The 22,136-nt window shown below is 34.5% G+C and overlaps 1 protein-coding gene across 1 annotated transcript in view; it reads right to left on the reverse strand.

The window, feature by feature from the left end:
- Window positions 1–2,488: 2,488 nt before the first annotated feature.
- Window positions 2,489–22,136, reverse strand: part of PHDP (Putative homeodomain protein) — a 45,876-nt gene continuing 26,228 nt past the window's right edge. The window contains exon 3 of the mRNA XM_073992126.1: window positions 2,489–2,736. Within this exon, the coding sequence (XP_073848227.1) occupies window positions 2,653–2,736 (84 nt within the window). The 3' untranslated portion in view covers window positions 2,489–2,652. The remainder of the gene's footprint in view (window positions 2,737–22,136) is intronic.

The following is a 22,136-nucleotide window of genomic DNA, read 5'->3' on the forward strand; positions in this document are numbered from 1 at the left end:
TAATTTTAATGATTAATTCAATTTACAACAACTTGTTTTGAAAATTAATGTTCGATCAGCTGCACATATCCATCTACCTTGATCATTGTGATATGCTTGAAATCAACAAAAAAAAATAAGTGTAAAAACCGGGGTGTATTTCAGGATTTCGTGAAATCCAGTGGATTTTGGAGCGCAAGTGTAAACTTGGCATGAAATTATAATATGATAATCTAATACACCGTTTGCACTTAATCGGATTTAATAAGCCCACTGGGTTTCAAATGTCAATTTCATAGCGCAAACGTAAAAACCCGTACGAAGACGGTTAACCCGAAAAAAAGCTCTAGTGCAAACACCATTTAAAAAGGCTTTAAAGTTTTGCATCATTTCTGGTAAAGTCCAATTTACATTTGCACATTAAATGATTTCGTTTTACGAAATCCTAGAAACAAATGAAGTGTATTTACATCTGTTTTTTTGCGTCATTTGCTTACGCACACAATGGCACATACACACGGATACAATAACACATACACACGCACACAATAATTTTAATTCCGAAAAAGAAGAATTTCACAACACTAATGTTTAGCAACTAACTTGACTTAATTTAAAATTAAAAAAATATAACTTTTGCAAGTTTTTTAACCATTTATTTACACTTTTGTCATCGTTTGAGCATTTTTGTTTTTCTACAACACACACAAACAAACAAAGACATCATAAAACAGTTGCATTTTTTGGTAGTTTATGAAGAAAAAGCTGGGTTGCGTATAATAGTATGGAGTTTTCGTGCGTTGTTTAGAATAAATGACGCAGCTATCGTCATTTATTTTTGTATGGTAAATGACGCAAAATGTTGCCTGTTTTAGCAAATAAATGACGAAACAGCCCTAAAACCTGTTTTTCGTGCTAATGTAAAAAGCACATAATGCTTGGTTTACATTTACGAAATCCACTCAATTTCAACTGTCAAATCCATAGATTAAATGTCAAATGAAATCCAGATGAGATTTTATTTGAGGTTTGAGCTATGGAATTGACAGTTGAAATCGAGTGGATTTCGTAAATGTAAACTTAGTGTAAGTCCTACGCACAATGGATCCGTCGAATGCCGCGTTACAACAAACACATGCAAAAAGTATAAGTTATGCCAAGTTTTCTTTTGGAGTTTTCGTGTGGTTATTTTTAATACATAAAACGACACTTGACGAAGCCATTGTGCCGAGGCCTGTAGGAGAATAAAAGAAAAAGTGCAGCAGTTTGATTTTTTCTTTATTCTTTTACCAGAAATGACACAAAACTCTAATCAAACGTTGTATGTGTATCCGTCTTAACGCAAATTAAAGTAAAACGTTTATTCTATTATCAGTTTATCCGGTCTTCAGCTTGGTTTACATTTACGAAATCCACCTGATTTCAACTGTCAATTCCTTTGTGTATACGTCAAAGGAAAACTCATCTGAAATACATTGGATTTTATTTGACGAGTGGATTTCGTAAATGTAAACCAAGCATTCATGTGTCGCCTTATAAATGCATCATGATTTGAGAAACGGAAACAACGCATGCTAATAGTATGTTTACATTTACGAAATCCACTCGCTTTCAACTGTCAATTTCATTGATTAAACTTCAAATGAAATCCAATGGATTTCAGATGGGTTTTCATTTGACGTATACGCAAAGGAATTGACAGTTGAAATCGAGTGGATTTCGTAATTATAAACCAAGCATAATACTGTATTCAATTGGCAATTTAACGCCATCTTTACATTAGACGGCGTTTAGACATTCAAACTGGAAAGAAAATTTTTCTTCTCGATTTCTTTTAAAATTTTCTTGTTGTTTAGACACGGAAATCATGTTTGTGTCAATTTTATAATTTTTCTTATTCTTCTTCACACTCATTTTCTCATTGCGCCGTTCAAAAACAAAGCCAAGGCAAAATTGTAATGAAAAATAAAAATTGACGTGTGTGATAAACAATTAATTATTAAAGGAACCCTTGAATTGCATTTTAATTTTGATATTTCCACGTATTTCGAATTGTTTTTGCTTAAAAAAATAGTTTTTCCTCCAAATGGTTTTTTTCAATTGTCTCCGCTGTTGTTTGTTTCTCGACAGAGAAAATAAAATGAAAGAAAATGCAAAAACAAATCTGCAGCCAACATCAGGTTGTATACGAAGAAAAACGAAACAAAACAGAATTTGCCAGTACAGAGGTGTGTGTACCCCCTCTTATTCCTCTCTACTCCCTCGCCCATTAACTCAATTTTCTTTCCCATCAACTTTCCCTGTGTAAACAGGGACTTAGAGATTTTTGTAGGGCTAACATTCTTTATGAGGATTTATTTGACGTATACACAATGGAATTTATATTTGAAATCCAGTGGGTTTATTAAATCCAGTTATATATAAACGTACTATAAATACTTTTTTAACGATAATTATAACGCCTAAATCCACTTACCTTTTTTTGAATGTTACAACAATGAAATTATTATTATATTTATTAATACATTGTAAATGAATGTATTTATTATCACTTAAATGACTAAAATACAGTAAAATTGTTGAGCTTATTTATTAAATAATCGTATATGTATGTAGTGTGAATGTATACGTTTTGTTGGATGTAGCGGGAGGAGCGTTATTTGTAAAATAATCTCAATACGAAGACGTTGTACGATTGATATGTATTGAATGTCGTTCTTGTTTTCGAAATTTAGCACGTCGATTTTGGAACCAGACCTAAAAGGAAGAGAGAAAGAAGGAATTTAGAAATTGATATTAAAGAAAAATATCAAATAATAATTATATAGAGTAGTAAATAATGAGATTGCAAGATTGGGTTTTAAAGAGAAGAAATAACACGCACACATTTCAGTTGATTTTCACACTGTCACAGGGCGAAATAAATTTCATGAAATTATGGGCTCTTAGGTCGAGTTCCACACTAGAGTAATTTTATTAAATTGCTGTAGTGGGTAACTCGATTTAAGAACCAATTGGGGTTTTTTAGATCGAGTTCCATACTAGATTATTGGGTTGGACCTTGGTTTTCTTTTTGGGGAGGCATTGTTCTAGCAGGTGAAGTAAGTTGCCGTTGCATAGTTTGAGTATTCTTCCTTGTAAAGAAAATGAAGCAGTACCATTTGTAACAAAAAAAAAAAACTAAAGGGACATTTACACCCAATTTAGAAAGCTGGATGGAGGAACATGTCAAAAATAACTGACAGCACTTCAAACCAGAACAACATACATTCAAAATGTCAGTACTATAATTATAAAAAAAGCATCTGACAAGGAGTGTGAATAACCCCCTTGCTTACGTTATTAACAGTAGACCACTATCGTCCTTACACACACACATAAACACTATCTTTTCTATAAAATGAATCCCACATTTGTTCTTCACTGCTTTCTCTAGTAACTTCAAAGTGACCGATCGAATGTAATCATATTTTTATTTACAGTTATGCCGTGGAAAAGCTGCAAGGGATAAGCAAAGGAAATTCTCTAGGGAGTTAAGAGTGAGAATAGATGAAACAAATGAGTAATTGTTGCTTTTTTAATTCATTTAGCATCCTGTTTTGCCATCTAGCTAGACAGACATTAGACACAACACGTGTACTTGGGTCTGTAAAGTAAATTTTGAGAGATTTTTGTATAGACTTTAGTTGCATAAATTAGATTTGGTCGATTAACAGGGGGAAGGAAGTTATTTAATTGCGTACTTTTTATTGGGGCATCGATTATAAAGAATATTGCAAGAATTTTGAGGCGGTGACATAGGTATTAGCAGCATGGAGTTTTTGCATAAATAAATTCTGGTAAAAGAATAAAATGCAAAGGGCAACCTAAGGAATTTGTCTAGTAGTAAGTTTACATTTATGAAATCGAGTGGATTTCAACTGTCAATTCCTTCCTGTATACGTCAAATGAAATCTCCATTGGATTACATTTGACGTTTAATCAATGGAATTGACAATTGAAATCGAGTGGATTTCGTAAATGTAAATCAAGCATATGCCGTTCTCTATTATTTTACCAAAAATTACTCAAGCAAGAATGCCAGCTGCTGGAATATCTTTCAAATAGATGCCGAATTTCTCCCCAATACTTGTTTTTGGTGCCTGTGTAAATTAGGTTTAACTCGGCTTTAAAATGATAAGGTCAAATATAAATACTTAATTTGAAAAATAATCCTAAAACAATTTCAAATATTAACATTAAAACAAGAAAATTTCGCCCTTGGATTAATAGAAATTACATCCCTTAAAATCTTCCCAGCAACCTAATATCCCATTCCTATACAACATCCCAAAAATATTTTATTTTGTTTACAATTTGTCTACACTGTCAATAAATGTAAATCCACACCAGTTTTAAATTAATTAAATATGCTAATAAATGACACCTCAAACACTTTGCGAAACCGAATGTGTTCATTCGGAGGTTGTTCGTTCATCAAATATACACACAAAAATGTTCAAATGCCATGTTAAAACCGCTTATTTGATGATATGTTTCAATTCAAAAAGCCAACATAAAAATCAAAAGGAATAAATGATTACTTTCGCTCAGGATTTCAAAGATGTGTTATATGTACATATGTATGGAACATACATGCATATGTGAATACATATGTATATATACGTATTCATATATACAAGTCTATATACATACATATAAATATATTTTAAAACAAATGTGGGATATCCACACGTAGGTATGAAAATCTATTTTTTGACACTTGAAAATGTGGTAAATAACAATTACAAGTTTCATTAAAACAAATAGCAATGAATTTCTATGGTAACTGAGGCTTGTAAAAGTATTTTATAAGAATTTTTCTCATTTTGCCTACGTTTCCTCCCATTTTTTATGTGTTTTATTGATCTGGGTTGTTTTACTAAAACCCCTGTAATGTAAATGCGCTGTTAGATTCGTTTTACACTAGGGTTCCATTAAAGAAACAGAGTCGTGAAAAGGCACTCCGTTCGTTACACTTCATTAGCATTTGTTTAGAGATCTCTGATAGTAAGTTAGATCACTTTAGATCCCTAGAACAAGCGAGATAATTTCCCAACAAAAGAATTTGGAAGTAATTTAATGTAGAGTCGTGATTTCGCTGCCAGTTTCGATGCAGTCCACATAGAGTCGTTTAATTTTATTAGCATTTGTTAAGGCCTACGTACATAAACTGCCTCGCCTGGTTGCCTTGCTTGCTTCTGATAAAAGAATAAAAAAGGTAAGGGCAGCCCAGTTCGAAATTTGCTCGGCCCCCCTTTATTATTTTATTTTTATTATGTCAAAAATGAAGCAGGAAAGCAAGGCAGCCAGGCAAAGCAGCTTATGTACCCAGGCCTTTAAAGCCGAAAACACATCGAACTTTTCAGTAAAGTTGGGTGTCATTTCTGATAAAAGGATAATATAGCAAGGGCAACATAGATCGAATTTGTCTTTATTCTTTTATCAGAAATGACGCTCAACTTTACTAAAACGTTGGATGTGTTTTCAGCTTAAGAGATTCCTCACAGGCAAATCAATTTGTAGATCCCTACAAGCAGCGACATCATTTCTTCCAAAAACAAAAAAGAGTGTATAAATTCCCAAAATGTTATTATAAGATAACAAACTAAAATTAAGAAGAATTTTGGGGTAATTCACGATAAAGAAATTTTTAATTGGCGATGCGAAGACAATATAAAAACCTTTTGAAAGATGAGGTAAAATCAGTTGTGTCTGTATTAAATGGAGAGCGGAGGAAGTAAATTCTGTTCTGATTGGATTTGATGAAAAGACAAATAATATTTTTTATTCTGAAATATTTTGCAATGCCTGTTTCAAAATAACATGGAACTAGCTTTTATTGTATCTCAAAAATGATAAACACATTCCGAAGTATGTCTTTAAATTCAGTTCAAAGCACTCAAGCAAAAGACGTGTTGTGGCTTGTGTGCTTCGCGCCTCTTTGTACAAATCATGGGTGGATTCATGAAAAAGATGCAGAGCGGCGGCACCTGTGGTAGTGGTTAAATTGCAATTGAATTGAGGATGGCTATATAAATGCTTTTTTGGAAGGAAACTTTTCGCTGGGTATGAATATTTATGTCAAATTAGACGATAATGTGAACGTAGCAGTAGTCATAAAAATCCTGGTGTAATAATACAATAGGCCTGTTCGATAACTTCTCTAGTAAAAAGTATTTGCAAGTTCTGGTAACTTCTTACAAGCACTTCTCATTTCTTTTTTACTGAATAAGTTTGCTATCGAGCCATAGCTTGGAGCAAGGCATATCGACCAGGTAGTGGCATCGACATATTTGTAATATGTTATTTCAAAATTTTCTTTATGTTGTTGGGGAAATTACAACAAAAATAATTTTTTTATAAAGGGATTTGACACTTCATATTAGAACAGCTTATGTGATACCACTATCTTGGTAATTGTGCCATGGCTTGGAGGGTATTTCAAGTTTGTTTTCCGTTTGTAACGCATTGAAATGATCATTTACGACCATATAAAGTATATGGCGAAAAACAAAAATACTTTGCAATTCCATTTGAAAAAAATTAAAAATTTTTTTGGGAGCACATATACAATTTTTGGCATAGAGGTTAAGAAAAAAATTCTGGTTTCAAATCTGTTCGCGTTTACAAAATTGGACGATGCGCGCAAAAGTTATAGCGGTTTTTATTATCATATAAAGAAAAAATATTTAAAAATATCTTATTTGTTGTTATGAGAAAATGTATGCATAAATCGTTAACAGCATTCCATATCTATTCGTAGATGGTTACATAGTTACTAAATTTATTATTATTTTCGCGGAAAATCAACAAATAATAAAAAAAATTTTAAGAAAATCCAAATTATCCTGCCCCAGAGTCCGTACAAACCCTCAAAAAATAAATTAAAAAATATATGCGGAATCTAGACAATGCGTAGAAAAATATGATACCAAATTTATAGAGATTGGGTACATAAATTGCACATTATAGCAACAACAAAAGAGAAAAACTTATTGTTGGAAAATATTGTTGCAAATATATTTTTTGGTTTGATTCGAAAAATTAGAAAAAATATTTGGAAGTTCTCCAACTATTTCGCTAAAATCCCATACAATAATTAATGTGTACTGCTAAAACTTCATCAAGAAATATTTTTTACCATCGTGAAAGCTTATTTGCTTACTGTGATAACTTATAATGTTAGGAAATTAAGAGTAATATTGAAATTACAATCACTCAAAAAATGTGGAAATTAAAAAGCCTATTATTCGCGACTTAGTTAAAATCAGTTGATGCGCATCCGATTTTTGATACAGCGAACCAATCTCTTTCAATATTTATGCATATTTCGATGTTTCACTCAGAGGTCAACGTGTGCCGCCAGTTGCATCACACAATGCAAAAAACCATAAAGGGGGTAAAAATCGCGCAATTTGCATACGATTTTGATGCGCATCCGGTTTCAGTAGCACCCATCAAAGATACGTCTATATGCACATATTTCAAACAGATTCTTAAAGAACCGCGGATGTGCCTCCACATTCCATTTTTGGTAAAAATCCCATATTACTCGCGAATCTCTGTAATTTATGACTCGCGTTTTCGCAAATATCATAATCGCGTATAAAGGATTCTATTTACGTAAAAAATTTTAAAGAAAATCGCGGTATAGTACGTGGATTTGCCAAAATAAATTTTTGCTGATTTTTCTATTTTCAGGGTATCTATATCCGCGGTTTTAGTGGATGGATTCGATCGCGGATGGGCTCAATAGATCCGTCGCGTAAAAAAACTAAATTCGCGCGAGGTACAAAGGAAATTGAATGGCACTTGTAAATTTTAAACTCAAAAAATAGGTTTTTTGAAAAAATTCACGCATTAAATATTGGCCTTTGGACTCCAATTACTAGGATGCTTGTTGTGGCTTGAAGGATTGAAATAATGCACGCGTTTTTAATTTCAGTAGTTTTATTTCACAACAAGTAACTTAAACTCTACTAAAAGGAATGTCAACAATGAATAATGACAGATCATTAATATAAACAGAGTTGCCAATGTGTAAGAATATAAAATTGGGATATAACAGTCTCCCACGCTTAAATAGAGATCAATATAAAGTATTTCATTAAGGAAAATATAAATTTGAATTCAAGTACATATAAATACATTAATCAATTTCTTCTACATAATCTCTAAAAAATACTGGCTTTTTCCGGGGACGTTGCGATCTCCTAAGAGGTTGATTTTGTGGTTCCATTGGTGATTGATTTAGTGTAGGTACTTGAGGTTCTTGAGCATTTGAATTATTATCTTGAAGAACTGGTTGATATGGTGTTGAAATATTCGATGTATTGTCTTGAGATTGCATACATGTATTTTGAGTTGGTTCTTGAACATCTGGTCTATTTTGTTGATGTATAGATGTGTGTTGAGGTTGTTCTTGCATATCCGGTCTATTTTCTTGAGATGGTTGAAGATTTAGTTCTGGTGATTCTTGAATCGTTGATCTATTTCCAGTATAGGTCCGGTATTGTTGGTACGCTGGAATCGCATAATTTTGATGTCTATAGTCTGGTTGTTCTGTTGAAGTGTTTTCTATTGCTGGATCGAAATGAACTTTACGTTGTTCAACATGAGTACTTTTTAACTGATCGATATGGCGTTTTAAAACATAGCCATCATCAAGTCTCACGAGATAATGTAATTGACCATACTTTTCGATTATTGTACCGGTTTTCCAAATAGTTTTATTATTTTTCATGTGTAGAACTTGAACTCTTCCTCCCACTTTTAGTTGTCGAACACCTGGAATAGGTTTCGTTGCTTGACATTGAATTGTTGGTTTAATAGCATCTAGTCTTATCCGTATACGTCGGTTAAAATATAACTCGGCTGGACTCTTCCCGCTTGACAATGGTGTAGCTCGATATCGTTGTAAAATTTCATTAACCTTATTTTGAAGTGTTCCTTGCTCAGACGACATTGCCTTTAATTTGCGTTTAAGAGTCTGCACATTACGTTCTGCTAACCCATTAGTACTAGGGTGTCCCGGTGCTATTAATTTTTGTAAAATTCCGTTTCTGGAGCAATAAGATTTGAACACGTCACTAGTAAAAATTGTTGCATTATCGGATACCATTATTATTGGAAAACCATGGCTTGAAAATATGTCTGCAAGAAGTTTTATAGAAATGGCTGTTGTGGGAGCATCACGAGTAATTCTAATCTCTGCCCATCTGGATTTTGCGTCTACCACAATTAGAAAATAATGACCTTGAAAGGGACCGGCGTAGTCGATGTGAATTCTGTCCCAGTTTCCATCTGGTTCCTCCCATTTATGTAGCGGCGCTTTCGCTGGTTTCGACTGGACTTGTACACAGGCTTCACATGATCTTACCATTCTCTCTATGTCAGCATCGATACCCTTCCAGTAGCAGTATCTCCTAGCAAGCTGTTTCATTTTTGTAATTCCTAGGTGTGTATGGTGAAGCTCTTGAAGAATTTTTTGCTGTAGCTTTTTTGGAATCAACACTCTTTGACCCTTGAATATTATGTTATTATTTAATGTATATATTTCATTATTGTCAATACCATTAAGTAATTGTTTTAAAAGGCTGGATAAATCTGGATCTTTTGCTGTTTCTGAGGCTAAACTTTCAGCATTGACAAATTCGCTTGAAATCTCAAAAATCGATAATAAACATAGTTGATTTACTTCTTCATTTATTATTTGGTCAGTTGATGGTTTTTCAAAAACTTGCGTTGCACGTGAAAAACAGTCGACATTCGTATTTTCTGAACCTTTTTTGAAAACAATCTCATAATCAAAATTAGACAAAAACTCTGCATATCTCAATAATCTCGCTGATGTCATGGCGGGCAATTTATTATGTTGATGGAAAATTTTAGTTAATGGTCGATTGTCGGTTAATAATTTAAATTTCCGATCGTACAAATACATAAAAAAGTGATTTATTGTGAAAACTATCGCCAATACCTCGCGATCTAATTGGCTGTAATTTTTCTCGGCGGAAGTTAATGAGCGAGAAGCAAATGCCACAGGATGTTCATGTCCATCCACTATATGTGACAGTACGCCTGCTATTCCCGTGGGGCTGGCATCACATGCTACTACTACGGGCAATTGTGGATCAAACGGCATTAGAACCTGGTCGCTGGCTATGGTGTTTTTAAGCTTTAGAAATGATGATTCACAATCCGCTGACCAATAGAATTTCTTGTTCTTTTGTAATAATTGACGTAGTGGTGACGTTATTGAAGACATCTCTGGAATAAATCGAGCATAATAGGTTACCATGCCTAAAAAACGTCGGACATCATCTACTGTAGACGGTCGTGGCATGTTAGTAATTGCTTGAATTTTTGACGGTGACTTTGCAATTTTATTGTGTTGAATAATGTGTCCTAAATATTCAATTTTGGTTTTCATAAATGAACATTTACTTAAATTGAGATGCAAATCATGATCCTTGAGGCGTTGAAGACATTCGTGCAGATTGAATTTGCATTCGGCCTCTGTAGCTCCGTACACAATAATATCATCAAAGTACGACATAGTATTTCTTAACCCGGATAAAATCTGTTCCATGATTCGATTGAATTCTGAAGGTGCTGTCTTTATGCCAAAAGACAGGCGATTCACCAAATAAGTACCTCGATGTGTGGAAATAGTCTGGATTTGACTCGATTCGGTGTCTACTTTGAGGTGTAAATAAGCTTTGAATAAATCGAGTCGATAAAAATATTTGGCTCCCTTGAGCTTGTTCAAAATCTCATCAATTCGTCGAATCGGGTAATTTGCAGAAACCAGTTTTGGGTTCACCCCCACCTTGTAGTCAACGCATAGTCAAATTCCTCCGTCTGACTTCGGAATAATTACTAAGGGCGACCCCCAATCACTTCGTTCAACTTTTGATATAATACCAGCAGATTCCAAATCATTGAGCTCTTTCTCTACACGTTCGCGGAGCGCAAAAGGAACTTCTCGTTCTTTGAAAAATTGTGGTTTCGAGTTTTCTCTTAATTGCAACTTGACTTCATAATTAGGTACACATCCTACCTTTTCCACAAATACGTCTTGAAATTTTTTAATTAATTCATCTATTGAATGCGTGTATCCTGCCGTTGTAGAATTGATTGAATAAAAACACTTTTTATCAATATCTTGAAGATTAATTCCTAATTTTCGAATCCAAATTCTACCTAATTGAGATTCATAATCATTCGGCACAACGTACATTTCTTCAGTTGAAAGTTTGTTTTTGTATTGAACTTCTACCTTAACTTTTCCATATGGTACCAAAATGTTCTTCGTATACGAGCGAAACGCTATCGAGGACGGTTGTAATTGTGTTTTGATAGACAGCTGATCATACTCACTCTTTTTTATTAGTGTATACTTAACACCAGAGTCTACTTCGAATTGTTGACGGCGTCCATTTATTTGAACATTCACCATGTACTTGTCATCATCCCTGCGATCATATGGTTGATTGTGATGAATATCGATGATTTTATTAATGCCATGCATATTAAAAATTGCTTCCTCATACTCGTCGTTTGTTTCGATGGAATTATTGTTTGATGTTGAAAGTAGAGTTTTTATGCAAACTTGTTTGACATGTCCTGTTTTGCCACAAGCTCTGCACTTTAGACGTTTCGGGTTGGTGCGACAGTCCTTTACTTTATGATTATTTCGTCCACACCGTATACACAAACTGTCAATACCCAATTGAGAAAAATTTACCTTTGATTTTGATGATGTCGAACCTCTCGAAGATGATCTGTGAAATTGTCTTCGGCGATTGCCACTTGTTGATCTAGACCGTATCTTGTTCACGCTGCTTGTACCACTGTTGTTTTTGGAATCCAATTCTCGGCTGTCTATTCTCGAAGCTTCCAACGACAAGGCTTTCTCCAATATTTTGTCGAAGTCTGGCTCTTCTGACTGTAGCAGCTGTTCTCTAATGTTGACGTCTTTTACACCGCGTACGAACTGGGCTCGAAGGAAGATGTTGGATATGTCAGCTTTGCAGTCACAAGTGGAGACAAACTCACATTCATTTAAATCTCGGCGGAGCAATGCCACATACTCGGAAAGTGTTTGGTCTTCGCCCTGGTACGTTGACAAAAACCGGTGTTGAAGTACAAAAACATTTTTCTTCGGGCACAAATGTGTTTCCAGTTTGCGCACTAAAACATCATATTGAACATCATTTAGCTTTTGTGGGGCCACCAAAGATACCATCAGCTTAAAATGTTTTGGGCCAATTGAATTTACTAGCATCTGATGACATACAGCTTTATCAGCTAACACCCCTCTCATTGACAGATAATTCTCGAACCTTTGCATATAGAATTTGAAGCTTTCTTTACTGGCATCATATTGTTCAAATGGTGGAATTATTATTTGTAATGGCGGAACATTTTGTTGTTGTGTTTGCGGCACTTGAAAACCTAGTTGCCTTTCTGTGATTTGTTTCAGCAAATCGCTTTGTGTTTTATTGAAAATTTCCAGCAACTGTTGGAATTGATTTGCGTCCATCTTGAGTTATTTCATCTGAAAGTTTTTGTTGAATTGAATATTTAACTTTTTTTTATCTCGTCGCCAATTTTGTTGTGGCTTGAAGGATTGAAATAATGCACGCGTTTTTAATTTCAGTAGTTTTATTTCACAACAAGTAACTTAAACTCTACTAAAAGGAATGTCAACAATGAATAATGACAGATCATTAATATAAACAGAGTTGCCAATGTGTAAGAATATAAAATTGGGATATGACAATGCTGTAAGGAGCACATTCATGAGATATGCATTAAACGACGTAAAATCACGAGTTCTATAATCCTATTATGAGTTTTGAATATTATCTTTTTGCGCGTCCGAATTATTAAAAAAATTCAAAAAAACCCGAAATTCCGGCTTCAAATTGTCAGCATCAATTTTAGGTGGATGCAGTGGATATATCGAAAAATGATACGCTAGTATCATATTGCCCATGAAGTATTCTTTGAGTCTTTCTTTGGGCATATGTCTATAAAATGTAAGGTTAAGCCAGAATTCGGAAGGGAGCATGAAAAAACTTGTTCGCTTCAACCCATTTTTACCTATTTTTCTACATTGATGCCAACACAGCTTCCACGTAAATTAATTTTAATGGTCAACCTTATGGGATTCATCCTAAAACACTTCATTTTAAAGAATTTCAATCATACTATATAGAATATGTTAACAGTTCGCGAATTCTGAATGGGTGAAACTCGGATTCATCGATTGTAAAACATTTTTGGTTTTCGCCATATATTCTTGATCAAGGAAAAATTCTGAGTCGAACATTGCATGTACGTCCGTCCGTCTATGGGAATCAATCTAGCACTCACAAAAATGGAGATAGGACGCAAAAATTTTGGGAAGATGCACCTTTTGTTTGGAGGCTGGTCAAGTTCGATGATGGGCTATATCGGTTCACGTTTTGGTATATCCCCCATATAACGGTACCGCCCGATTTCAGGTATTTTGACGTTTTTAGTCACATTTTCAACCCGAATTAGCTATAATTTGACATTAAGGGTTCTTAGTTATCATCAAACTTGTATTCCAAAAATGATGGACATATGTAGGGCCATGTTTTGGTATAGCCCGATTTTCGGCATTTGGAGAATTTTAGCTACAATTTTTAACCGATCTAGATGTAATTTGACATTGGAGGTTCTATGTGGTCACGAAATTTCTCCACCAAAAATCGTCAACATAGGTCCATATTTTGGTATAGTCCACATATAACGGTACCTACCGATTCTCTGTATTTTGAGGATTTCAGCTATAATTTCCAACCGAACTAGCTGTAATTTGATATTGGAGGTTCTCTGTGGTCACGAAACTTCTCCACCAAAAATCGTCAACATAGGTCCATATTTTGGTATAGCCCACATATAACTGCACCTACCGATTCTCGGTATTTTGAGGATATCAGCTATAATTTTCAACCGAACTAGCTGTAATCTGACATTTGAGGTTCTCTGTGGTCACAAAACTTCTTCACTAAAAATCGGCAACATAGGTCCATGTTTTGGTATAGTTCCCATACAACGGTACCTCCCGATTTTCTGTATATTGAGGGTCTTAGCTACATTTTTGACGGAACTACCAATTATTTGACTTTTGAGGTTCCCTGCAGTTATAAAACTTTTCCACCAAAAATGTTAAAGATAGGTCGACACTTTGATATAGCCCTGTTTATTTTACCCTTCACCTGGAGCTCAATTCTGTTTCTATAGCTGTGTTCCAGAACTAAAAAGTTTTTACAATTTTTACGATTTTTACACATTTTACTCGAAAAAGCGTTCCCGTACACAAAAAAGTTGTAAAATGTTCACTTCTCTTTAAACAAAAATGGCGCTGAATGACGCTCTCTTTAAAAACTTTTTACACGACAAATTTGGGCGAATAAAAAAATAGTAACATGGTTGCCGGCGTCTGATTGGCTGATACGCCGACTTTGACATTTGTTCCAGTGGTTTTGACGTATTTTCCATTTTTCCTTTCCCGAACTATTTCAAAAAACTTGTGTGTGAAAACAAATTTTTTGCAGTTCTCTCTTTTACGAGTTTTACTATTAAAAAGTACTGGAACGAAGCTTATGTAAATGTGAAATGAAAAATTTTATAAATGAAATAAATGCCAAATGAAAAACAATTATAAAGAAAATATTTTTCATTTCAAATTTTCATAGAACAAGAATCCAGACCCTGGCTGAACACATTGTTTAGATTAGACAATTTTGGCATTTGGGGTATCCATGGGCGAAATTTTTCCCATCTAAAATTGTGAAAGGAAACAAAATTATTCAGTTTTAATAAGGACTATTTTATGGGGTGGATGGTATGTATAAAAAGTTCGGCCCGGCCGAACTTAACATTTTTTTACTTGTTACTTTTTAACAAATGTTTTCCATCTAAAATTGTGTTTTAATAAGGACTATTTTATGGGGTGGAGCATGGTACAATCATTACAAGGTAGGACACAGCAAACATATGATTACAATTTTTTCCTGAGGTCCTCCTATTGTGTCAAAACAGTTTTGACAAAGTTGACAAAATAAATTGATTGAAAATCAAATTGTTTATGTATATTCATAAATAAAAGAAAATCAAAATAAATATGCATAAATGAAAACAGCAACAGAATTATTGTTATGGATGGGTGCTGTCTGCCATTAAGCAATAGGACCAGATGAGTGGACTATGCCGTGTGTATTGTAATCGCAGCTTACCGATGTCCAACTTCCGTACCTTTGCTGTAACTAGGTGATAATCGTACATCGAATGAATGAATGCCTTCCATCAATTTGATTTCTTTTTTTTTTTGATCTGGAGACAGGTGCCTTTATAAAAGTCAAGATAATTGACTCTGCTGTTGCTAACTACCATGTATTTTTTCCCGGCGAAGACAATCACCTCACTTCAAGATTGCTTTTCTTCGAATTGTAGCAAGTCTTTCATACGTGGCGCCAGACTAACTGGAAATCGGCAACTTATACTTCATATCATGGCAGCTATATACAGTGCGTCCCCTTTAGGTGTGGTTGTGACCCCTTTCCCTGTCCATCATATTTCCTGTATGACTGTAATAATGGTTTCGTACGTTTCAGGAGTCAAGTAGAAATAGGGTTAAGTTCAGCTGGGTCGTACGTATTATACCATCCACCATATCGGGAGGTACTGTTCTATTGGGGCTATATCAAAACGTGGGCTGATATATAGCCCATTTTAAATACCAAACATCCTTAGAATAATAAAAGATGATAAAGATCTTTCTTAAATATAGCGTTTTATTTCATATAAGCATTTTTAAGGTTTAATAAAGGAAAATCAGTAATGGTTTGCATTTTAATAGCCTCAAATGCCCTTGTCATTCATATGATGCTCTCCCGAGTGGGAGCATGTTTTGCTCTCAAGGCAGTTAATGTACGAATGGTATTGGCACCGCAGTTTTGCGCTAAAGTACGAGGAATTGTGTCCAAAGCTTCGGCGACAGCAGGTGCGAGTCAAAAGTTCTTACAAAGCCATTTGGCACCGCCATCAGGAACGAAATTGGTAGCCTTGGGACCCTTGCATTTGTCTGGGAAGTTATCATTACCAATTTTCTTGATTTCAAAGATACCAGCTCCAGACCGACATCCTCTGTAGACATTTCTGGTGGCACGCAGGCACGGGCAATGCGCAAATTACCACTTTTACCCAAATGTTTAATGGGAGTAATACAAATATTATTTTAGAAACAAATTAAAACAAATACAAACTGACAAGATTTCAAATGAACAAAACTTGTTGCATTTGTTATTATAATATTTGAAGTTATAAGCAAACCAGCTTCAGAGTTGTTTTTTTGAAATTTTGTGAACCTGCCCAACCTTCTAATAATTGAACCATGGGGTGGAGGATATAAAAAGTTCGGCCCGATCGAACTTAACATTTTTTACTTCTTACTTTTTTATAAACTGAACTGTTAGAATTTATTAGGATCTACTTAAAATATTCCAAAATTTAATAAACAGATTTGTAATCTTTTCTATACAGTGCCGCATAAACTATTTTGAACGACCTTAGTATTCAAATATTGTCATTGACAATTCAGTTGTCATAAAACAATGTTGTTATAGTAAAATTGTTAGTTGTTGTAATTCATGCAAACACATTACTTCTTACACCATGATAAAATCTAATCGACTAATGATGACATTGACTTCCCGAGAAATCATTGAACTATCAATATCTAAAATATGCATTCTCCCTCGCTTATAAATATCAAATTATAAATGAATATCAGAACCATATTTAACTTCTGTAGCCGTTGTTCTTTGTTCCTAAAAATCTCACAAAGCAAGCGAGACAATTTTTCTTTTATGAGCTTCTTCCTTTAGATCACGAAGGTATGGACTTTTGGTATTAAGGTGTGATTTAAAGCGGGATAATGTTGGATATTCGCACCACGGTGTGCCTTAACTAACATTAAATGCAAGGTGCTTACACCTGGGAAGTTTTTACGGATTTTGAAATGTTGACTGCTACAAAATTTTCTTTAGTCCGATTACGACAGGACTTGCTATATGCTTAGTAATTACAGTCGGTTGTGACTAAGTGTAATAGAGTAAATAAAGCATTGTAGAAACGTAATCTGTAACGAACCCTGTTTTATTTGGTACATATATATTGTTACGGAATTAGATTTAACCAATCTCCGTGTAGACGTTGTTTTATTTCCCGATACGATGTATCCCAAATAAAACAGGGCTCGTTTCAGATTATGTTTCTACAATGCTTTATTTACTCTATTACACTTATACCCCGGTTACACTATTGAAGGTTAACCCACTGGGTTTAATAGATCCAGTGGGTTAATCTTTGCTGGTTACACTTAGCTTTTCGATGATATAAACTGTCAGCTGATGTTTGTTTACGTATACATACAAAATAACTAATAAAGTCGTGTGTTACACTTTTACAATTTCTCGTATGAGATATCGTCCCCTCTTTGCTTATATTGGTATATTTTACACACAGGGATACATTTTTGTATCATGGTATCAATCGTGCTTTTTGTTATAAAAGTGTCTAATGAAAACAATAAATAATTTTATGATTTCCAAATAACTTTAGATTTATTAACTCCACAAAATCTCATGCGACCAATCGTAAACGTGTAAAACACGACAAACTCTGTTGCAACTTTTGGTACTTTTTGAGTAGAGTTGGATTTTTTTGCACAAATACCGAATACAAGTGGACAAGCACAATAAAGACGTAATTACAAAACAAACATAAAGAAAGTGCAACAAATGGAAACAAATACAAAAGATAGCAAACTAAGCGATAATGCATGATTATGACAAAACAAATGAAAACAAAAGCACATCAATAACATGTAAAGTAGGAACTGGAATAATTAAGAAAATTCTACATTGTAGTTGTTGTTGCTTAAATAAATTAACTGCGTAATAAAACAATTCAAATTTTCAAATTAACCGAAATTCAACTAAATTAACTTAAACCTATCAGTTACATTTGTAACAATATGTGTGTTCGTTTACTCAAAAATTTTACGAACTATTACGGGATGTTGTTCGTTTACTCTACAGTACAATGCAAAAGACCTTAGTCGATTACAAGAAGTTACTGGACTTGTACAAAATTGTACAAATTGTTGAGTAAACGAACACACCTTATATTTAGTAAAAAATACAATACTGGTGGGTTGTAATGATCTTAAGAGAATCAGAAAACAAGTAAGAACGGGGTTAAGTTCGGCCGGGCCGAACTTGTTATACCCTCCACCACGAGTTGTATTGCAGTAAAATGGAACAATTAGTTTCCTTTCTTTTGTGAAGAAGACTAAATAGCAAATTTCAGCAATTTCGGTAAAATAATGTGGCTAACCATCAAAATACAGAAATTCGGGAGGTGCAGTTCTATGGGGCCTATATCACAACGTCCATCTATACCGAAAAATTTCTGGCGGAAAAAAGATTTGCACAAAAATATCCCCCATAAAAGAGATTGCCTTGCTTTCCTGCTTTATTTCTGACATAATAAAAATAAAATAATAAAGAAGGCCGAGCAAATTTCGAACTGGATTGCCCTTTTCTGTTTTATTCTTTTATCAGAAGCAAGCAAGGCAAGCAGGCGAGGCAGCTTATGTACCCAGGCCTTAAAAGCATCGGCACATACGGTCCGGGTCAGTAACAACAACCTCATGAAAAATGTGCAAGTGATGCCAAGTTTGTTCTTGAAGTTTTCGTGTGATTTTTGTAACGCGACATTCAACGGACCGTATGTGCTGAGGCCTTTGTATCAGCGATAGCCAATCACTACGAATGCAACCGCTTGTGCGTTAATTCACTGCTATAATTGAAAATCATGAATACAAGCGACCGCACAACCTTTCTCGTTGAGAGCTATGCAGACACTAGTTTTTGTTTGTAGAAAACAAAGAATATGATCGGTTGTGTTTGTGCTCTCACCAAGCGCCCGAGGGCGCCGTGGTGGCTGAGGCAGCTTTATAGTCGCACAGTCATTCATCGCTTTGCGTTAGTCTTCAAAGGAGGTGAATATGAACGAGATTTTTGGGAATTGTTAAGTCAAAGCTAAAGGCCTAGGTACATAAGCTACCTCGCCTGCTTGCTTTGCTTTCCTGCTTCATTTCTGACATAAAATAAAAGAATAAAGAAGGCCGAGCCAACCAAGGTAACCAGGCGATGTACCTTATGTATCCAGGAGCTGGACTCTCGTTCTATGAAAATTTGAAATGAAAAATATTTTCTTTATAATATTTTTCATTTGACATTTATTTCCTTTATAAAATTTTCCATTTCACATTTTCATAGAAACAGAATTGAGCCCCAGACCTTAAGGGCAGCTTCTGACAGAGATGATTTAAATTTTCCCTTTAACCTTGGGGATCTCTTGGACCCTCTGTATGCTGGTATTAGAAAAGTGGTATCTAACAGAGTGAAATATCTAAAGGATATTCGTGTTTCTTTCCTCTGTATACTGCGGATCCTTTAGATCACACTAAATAACACCCAATACCTGTAATGTTCAGCATCAAAATTTATTTATAATCCAGGTGAATACCGAATATATTAGCAGTGCAATATTATCTGTATTGCTCTCTTTTCTAGATTTGAACAGGAAAGACATTCAGGTGTTAATTGGGTTATTTTATTGGAAGCAAGTCAGACAGTGGGAGCCATTGATTTTTCTAGCAAGCAGTCGGGTGGGGGGGTTCGTGTCCTTCTTGTTCCATTAAATATCTTTCCGAACATAAACAAAAAAAAAAAATAACTATTATAGACTCCCGGAAAAAAAACTAAATATAAATATGTAGAGGGGACAATGTATCCAACCCACGCTGCACCCGTGTGGGTCCGGATAAGAATGAAGAAATTAAATGGTTCAATCCTAGATATAGCCATGTTAACCAACTCCGGATCTTAATTGGAGTTGGAGCCTCTATACCCAGCCCTACCATGGTTTCAACGGCGTTATATTTTTTTGAAACCCCAAATGCAACGTTTACCCTCCCTAGTCTACCTCACCAAGTAAGAACAATAAGGCGAAATTAGCTTTCCATCTTGTCTAAATCAAGATTATAATTCAACGGAAAGTTATTTATTTCAACGAAGGATATCAAAAAATATAGTTATAAAGGAGATTCATGAGATAGAGTACAAATAGTATATACAGGTATAAATCATCTTTCTAGAACTTTGAGAACTTAGGACATAAGTATATCTAGGTCGCCGGTGCTACTTCAGAGGAAGTTTAATACTATAAACTATTATACAAATACTGGATGACAAGGAATTCAGATGATTTCAGGTTTATATATTGTTAACAAAAAAAAATTTAAATGTTTATTATTAGGCTCTGGTGAACCCAATCAAAAGGTATAGTATTGTGAACAAATTTGTTCTTGTTTTAAAATATACCCAAATTTTGTACTGGGAGGGTTTCTTAGGTCAAGGGAATTTATCCTGGAATCAAGGATATCCTTCTGGTGAAATTTTTTTTTTTTTGAATTAGGAATTGGAAAAAATCGACTTATGTTCAGAAGCAAGGATATCGGATTCTCAACAAATAGATTTCAGGATAATTACCCTTTTCTAATGATCTGTTCTTTCAAGGACAACGATAATAATTACAAGGTTAGTTTATAACTCCTGAGGACTACCAAGGACAAATGCAGATGTTAACTGTCTAAATCATATGCAAAGACTTCAAAGATAATTGTTTTTTTTTTTCAACTTACTTCTTTTTTTAGTATTAGTATTATCCTTCTTTCACGGTCACAGGTTGATGATGATACTCGAGGCCTCGATTAGCATATGCATGTGTGATTGTGTTTCAGTAGGATATACGACGGTTAAAAGGTGCAATGGTGTGGTGTGTATATTGGCTGTGGGGTTTTAAAATGTACATTAATTATAACTTTGAAATTTTTGCATATCTTTAGGATGTCATTATTAGAATACTTAGAACTTATACTTAAACTTATCAATTTAATAAATTTAATCTTAATCGACGACGTTGGGATTCGATCTCCAGTTGTTTCGTTTTGATGATGCTTGTTTGCAGTGCCTGCTTGCCGGTTAGACTACTACTGGTTATGTTAATTCAGTGGAATACAGACGTGCATATACATCCATGCATGCTTCCCTCAGTCAACCAACAACGGCAAACCCAGTGGTTAAGTCGACGATCTATTTATAGTCCGCACGAGAATTATAAGGCTCTGATTGGTTGATCGATTGGAGGCACAAATGACAGGAGTTGCTAACACGTGTGACCAGCACAGTGGCTCAAATTGTGAAATCGTTGGGGTTGGTTATAATGTTGCCAATGTTCCAATAGTTGTTTCCATGAGCCGAGGGCTACTTCGGGTAATAGTTCTCGGCAAATTTTTCAGCGGATACGGAAGACGATAATAAAAATGGCGTATGTCAATGGCAAAGCCGGTTGTTCTTTTATACTGATGTGATTTCGTTCTCCTAAGCAAATACGGGCCTTATGACGTCACACAAAAAAAAAACAAACCAATTGTTTCCCTTGTAGTTTTAGTAGATGGGAAAAAATATCATCCTCATTCACGGCTATTGAAGAAAACTGCCGCAAATGAGGAATTGTTGAGAAGACCTGTGTCAAGCAATAAACAAAACCATATTTGATCACCATTCACAATAAAAATCACTTTACAATTTCTTACCGAAACTTGCTGGAAGTTTGGGTATGCAGATTTTCCGTCAAATACTTCCGTAGATTTCTTTGAAACACCATGAAAAATCTGTTTGAACGAAATTAACTTCACTTATATATTTTGTTTTCCGGAAAAAGAAGAAAATTACCTTTTTGTAAAGTTTGTAAAATTATTTAGAATCCGTATTATTAATTATTTGGTTGAAAAAAATTTCGATTTTAAAGAAAATTTAGGATATTTTTGTCCAATTAGTTTTATTTGGGACGCAATCAAACGTTGTGGAAAAAAATAGAACTTCGAACTTTGTTTTTTTTTTCTTTTCTCAGAAGATGGGTGCGATTTGGTTGACGTTCACAGG

This window comes from Musca autumnalis, unplaced genomic scaffold (assembly GCF_047663935.1).
Source record: "Musca autumnalis isolate F117 unplaced genomic scaffold, ASM4766393v1 scaffold_5, whole genome shotgun sequence".
Classification (NCBI taxonomy): Eukaryota; Metazoa; Arthropoda; class Insecta; order Diptera; family Muscidae; genus Musca; species Musca autumnalis.